This window comes from Mustelus asterias, chromosome 4 (genome assembly GCF_964213995.1).
Source record: "Mustelus asterias chromosome 4, sMusAst1.hap1.1, whole genome shotgun sequence".
In the NCBI taxonomy this organism is placed as follows: Eukaryota; Metazoa; Chordata; class Chondrichthyes; order Carcharhiniformes; family Triakidae; genus Mustelus; species Mustelus asterias.
The window spans coordinates 48045014-48051013 of record NC_135804.1 but is presented as its reverse complement, the minus strand read 5'-3'; the positions used below and the strand labels follow the sequence as shown (position 1 = coordinate 48051013).

Sequence of the window (6000 nt, the reverse complement as noted above, 5' to 3'; positions counted from 1 at the left end):
AGTCCAACATCACGCCTAACTTCCTTGGGTTTGCTTCTTCCTATCTTGCCAAAGTCATAACATCAAGTGACTGTCAAAAGGTACTTCTCACAGTTTCCAGAGAAACTCCAAACCAAATGCCAGCAGTAAGGTTCATCCCAGCAATTCTTTCCCTCCTGACAACATCATGACCAATCTTCTGGATTAATTAGATTGCCATGGGATGCATTATTTTGATGAGAGTCCATCCTCTCTCCCGCATCCTGTTGAGTATTCCAAAGAAAAGCTACACTTTCCGCTCTGCTGACCACACTAGCTACAGTCCTTCATTAAATGGATTTAAGCCAGATGGTGAAGTGCAAAACATGACACAGGTCTTTTGAGAGTAGGTTTATTCCCAGATGCAGCCTTACAGATTTCTGTCTTGTAACTACTACCCCAGCCAAAGAAGGTGCATTCATAATGCAGCCAAAGAGGTTGAGTGTCAACCTGCAAATCCTTCCAACATGCTAATGGCTGGCGGTAAGAATGGGACAGACCTCTGGTTAGCCATGCTTGATGCAGAATGACGCCCCTCAAAGTATAAACCTCTGGTGACAGATTAGAGACCTGTTCCAGGAATAACTAACTATGGAAACAGATGAAAATCTACCTTAGTGCACCACTAGGTGCAGGACAAGAATTGGAATTGGAACTATCACCCCAATGTCCCAGTTGATTCCTTTTATACTTTTTTGAGTACCAAATAGATGAATTAACAAATAAAATTAACAATCCCTTAAAGGGGTACTGTAACAAAAAGTCAAAACTTCATTGTAATTTAGTTTGAAAAGTTTCATTTAAGGTTTCTGAAGCAGATAATGCACTGCAGCCCCTGTGGTGGCCACCAGTCATGGAAGGTGTCAAACGTGCCAAAGAACACTGTTTGGTCCCTCTCCTTCACTTGTGCGCAAACATCCCTGTGGAAGAGGGGCAGACTATTGGACCCAATCACCCCCTCAACTGCCCACTGCCTGGACCTGTTAATGGCCTACTTGGCCATGCCTCGGAGCAGGCCTAAGAGGAAGTTCTCCTCCCTCTTGCCCCCACCTCCCCACCAGGAATGACTTTCTTTATACGTGACCCTAGTCCTTAATCAAATATGGCTCATCATCATTTAATCTTTAATAACATAATCAACAAACCATCAACATCCTTTCTCTCTCTCAATGAGACCTCTCTTTTTCTGTCTGAAAACCCGGAAACAGAAAATCTGCCAATATCAGCCCCGTTTGCTCTTGCCTTTGTTTCAAGTTTGAAAGTTTTGCATCTTGTTTAAATAAACCTTGAGCCCCCCATCCCGATGTTACCAAGCTATCTGTCTGTTGCCAGGCAAAACTCAATAGACTACATGACTCTCTTCATTACCCCATTTTACCTTAAATTAAAAAGTTGGTTTAAAACATAACAAACTTATAAACCTTCACATTAAGAATACATAACTCATATCAACTCCCATTCGCTCATCATCCCAGTGCTCTCAAGGCAGCATTGGTTCCTGGTTAAGTAAAGCCTGGACTTTAAGAATTTCATTCTCGTTTTTAAATTTTTCTCCCACTGCTCCCCAAACCATAATCTCATTCTAAAATTCTCCAAGATATTTGTAATTCCTCCAATTCTGGCCTCTGGAGCAGGAGCGTCACCACCCCAACTATGGTAGCCTTGCTTACAGCTACCAAAGCGCTAAGCTCTCGAGTTCCCACTTTAGAAACATAGAAGATAGGAGCAGGAGGAGGCCCTTTGCCCTTTGAGCCTGCTCCACCATTCATTACAACCATGGCTGATCATCCAACTCAATAGCCTAATCCTGCTTTTTCCCCATAACCTTTGATCCCATTCGCCCCAGCCACCAGCCACCTCTTGAATACATTCAATGATTTGGCATCAACTACTTCCTGTGCTAATGAATTCCACAGCTCACCACTCTTTGGGTGAAGAAACGTCTCCTCACCTACGTCGTAAATGGTCTACCCTGAATCCTCAGGCTGTGACCTCTGGTTCTGGACTCCCCCACCATCGGGAACATCCTCCCTGCATCTACCCTGTCTAGTCCTGTTAGAATTTTATAAGTCTCTGTGAGATCTCCCCTCATTCATCTGAACGCCAGCAAAAACAATCCTAACCTAGTCAATCTCTCCTCATACATCAGTCCCACCATCCCTGGAATCAGTCTGGTAAAGCTTCACTGCACTCTCTCCAGAGCAAGGACATCCTTCCTCAGAAAAGAAGACCAAAACTGCACACAATACTCTAGGTGTGGCCTCACCAAGGCCCTGTATAATTGCAACAACACATCCTTGCTTCTTTACTCAAAATCTCTCGCAATGAAGGCCAACATGCCATTTGCCTTCTTTACCGTCTGCTGCACCTGCATGCTTACCTTCAGTGACTGGTGCACAAGGACACCCAGTTCCCGCTGCACACTCCCCCCTCCCAATTTACAACCATTCAGGTAGTAATCTGCCTTTTTGTTTTTGCTTTCAAAGTGAATAATCTCACATTTATCCAAATTATACTGCATCTGCCATTGATTTGCCCACTCACCCAACCTGCCCAGATCATTCTGATGGATTTCTGCATCCTCGTCACAGTTCACCCTCCCACCCAACTTGGTATCATCTGCAACTTTGAGATGTTACATTTTGTTCCCTCATCCAAATCATTCATATATATTGTGAATAGTTGGGGTCTCAGCACTGATCCCTGTGGCACCCCACTAGTTACTGCCTGCCAGTTTGAAAAGCACCCATTAATTCCTACTCTTTGTTTCCTCTCTGCCAACTCCTCCATGTCTCTTCTTCTCATTACTCATTTTAGATGCTCTTTAAAACCTACCTCTTTTATAAAGCTTTTGCTCATCAGCCCAAGCATCTCCTATGTGCCTCGGCGTCCAATTTGGAATAGGTACAACAGCAGCAGGCAATCTTCTGCAGTTGGTGTTGTTATAATATAGAAATGCTGTAATTTGAATCAGCACCATCCACTAATGTGCCTGTTTGGAACTCAGCAAATCCGCACAGGGCAGGGATAATATAGTCTACCCCACTAATGAAGATGGGAAACAATTGGATGTACGATTGTGGTCTGCAGCCTAGACCATGGGACATATCATATCAATAAGCCCACTGAGATTTGTTTTGCAAGGCACTTTGTTTCTTCACTCTGCACTTCAAATCAATACCAAAACTAGACAAGTAAAAGCAAAATACTGCAGATGCTGGAAAGCTGAAATAAAAACAGAAAATGTTGGAAAGATTTAGCAGGTCTGACAGGACCTGTGGAGAGAGATTTAACATTTCAGGTCCAATATGGCTTTTCTTTAGAACTGAAGTCAAATTAGACATCCCATTATAAGCTTTTCTGGCCATACAGTAGTATTACTAGTACTGGACACCAATCCCAACACTGGGGGAAATATATTACATCCATAACACTGACACATTTACCTTGATGGAAATATTTACAAAATGAATTAAATTTCCCTATATTGTAAGAAAAATCTCGACCTTGCACTGTTTTGTACTGTATTGCAGCACAAGCTAAGAGAAGAACGCGAAGCTAAACGGACACAGTTAGATAGCAGACATGAGTATGTTTTTGATATTGTGGCGACCTGTGTCCATCTGGAAAGATCCGACGTTGAAGATTTTATACTGGAAGGGGATCAAGTAAGCAAAATGTTTTGTTTGCACATAAATTCTATTTAGTTTTATTTAGGAATTAAATCTCAAAATTGTGTAACATGTGGGATTACAGGATCATAAGTATTTGTTACAAACACAACATTAAGATAGATTGTATGATTTAGAGTTATAGAGTCATAGAGGTCTACAGCATGGAAACAGGCCCTTTAGCCCACCTTGTCCATGCCGCCCAGTTTTTACCATTAAGTTAGTCCCAATTGCCTTTATTTGGCCCATGTCCCTCTTTACTAATCTTGTCCAAGTAACTCTTTAAATGCTTTTTAAAAGACAAAATTGTACCCACCTCTGCCACTCCCTCTGGCAGCTCGTTCCAGACACTCACCACCCTCTGTGAAAAATTTGCCCCTCTGGACCTTTTGCATCTCTTGGTGGAGGAAAATATATAACTGACTAGGATGATATAGGTTAGTTAGCATGGCTACTCAAATCAAGTAGAGCAGGGCTACACATGACCTACAATGGGAATTTGGTGCTTTATTGTTTGAGTTCAGAATTTGTGTGACTCAATATTGGATCAATCTGAACTGTTAAATTATGAACATATAAAGTTAAAAAACATATTTAGCATAATGAATCACTTTGAAGCAACAAACTAATTAAATTTATTTAGATAACATCTATCAATTAACTTTATTCTGAACACTGAGATCAGATCACAGACTCTAAGTCATTCCTGTGTCTTTTCATTCATATATTTGAAATTCTTGTGGTATTTTTACAATATCTATTGACAGTACATTTTCAGCTAATGGGTAGTAGCACTATGTTAACCATTGTGTTCAGGCAGGGTATGACTTGCAACAGGATTTATTACATTTAGCTGACACATAATCATATATTTTGTGGGATAGGTCAGAGGGACAAGCTATGATAGATCAGTGGTTAGGTGCCAGTAGAGAAGCTGATTGTGAGGAACTGGAAAGGTTCGAATAACTGGAGAGATGCAACAATGGTGGAACATTGCAGGGAAATCTTCAGTAAAATAGAACAATTGGTTGAATGTCCAGGATCATGGCGTGAGGGTCATGGACTGGGAGAACGCTGTGTGAAAATAGAAAATAAGAAGGCATGGTTCAAGATCCAGTCATGGGTCAGGAGATGAGTCCTGGTTGAGGAAACGTTTACATATGGTGGAAAGGGGCTCAGATCGGACATATAGCGGATCTAACAGTAGTAGCCCGGACAGGCAAGACAGACAGAGGTTGCGGTTTGACTAGACAACACAATGTAATGGAAAATGCAGCACCATCCTGACAAGCTAATAGAAGCAGAAGTCCTCTTGACTGAATAGTTTTTATAGCTGCCGACAAATTAAAAGATAAAGCCATATGGGAACATAGAACAGTACAGCACAGAACAGGCCCTTCGGCCCACGATGTTGTGCCGAGCTTTATCTGAAACCAAGATCAAGCTATCCTACTCCCTATCATCCTGGTGTGCTCCATGTGCCTATCCAATAACCACTTAAATGGTCCTAAAGTGTCTGACTCCACTATCACTGCAGGCAGTCCATTCCACACCCCAACCACTCTCTGCGAAAGAACCTACCTCTGATATCCTTCCTATATCTTCCACCATGAACCCTATAGTTATGCCCCCTTGTAATAGCTCCATCCACCTGAGGAAATAGTCTTTGAACGTTCACTCGATCTATCCCCTTCATTATTTTATAAACCTCTATTAAGTCTCCCCTCAGCCTCCTCCGCTCCAGAGAGAACAGCCCTAGCTCCCTCAACCTTTCCTCGTAAGACCTACCCTCCAAACCAGGCAGCATCCTGGTAAATCTCCTCTGCACTCTTTCCAGCGCTTCCACATCCTTCTTATAGTGAGGTGACCAGAACTGCACACAATATTCCAAATGTGGTCTCACCAAGGTCCTGTACAGTTGCAGCATAACCCCACGGCTCTTAAACTCCAACCCCCTGTTAATAAAAGCTAACACACTATAGGCCTTCTTCACAGCTCTATCCACTTGAGTGGCAACCTTTAGAGATCTGTGGATATGGACCCCAAGATCTCTCTGTTCCTCCACAGTCTTCAGAATCCTACCTTTGACCCTGTAATCCACATTTAAATTAGTCCTACCAAAATGAATCACCTCACATTTATCAGGGTTAAACTCCATTTGCCATTTTTCAGCCCAGCTTTGCATCCTATCTATGTCTCTTTGCATCCTACAACAGCCCTCCACCTCATCCACTACTCCACCAATCTTGGTGTCATCAGCAAATTTACTGATCCACCCTTCAGCCCCCTCCTCTAAGTCATTAATAAAAAT

The 6000-nt window shown here is 42.3% G+C and overlaps 1 protein-coding gene across 1 annotated transcript in view; it reads left to right on the top strand.

Annotated features, from left to right (window-relative positions):
* Nucleotides 1-3116: 3116 nt before the first annotated feature.
* Nucleotides 3117-6000, top strand: part of LOC144493103 (dynein axonemal heavy chain 5-like) — a 214417-nt gene continuing 211533 nt past the window's right edge. The window contains exons 1-2 of the mRNA XM_078212005.1: nucleotides 3117-3212; nucleotides 3552-3686. Of these exons, the coding sequence (XP_078068131.1) occupies nucleotides 3117-3212; nucleotides 3552-3686 (231 nt within the window). The remainder of the gene's footprint in view (nucleotides 3213-3551; nucleotides 3687-6000) is intronic.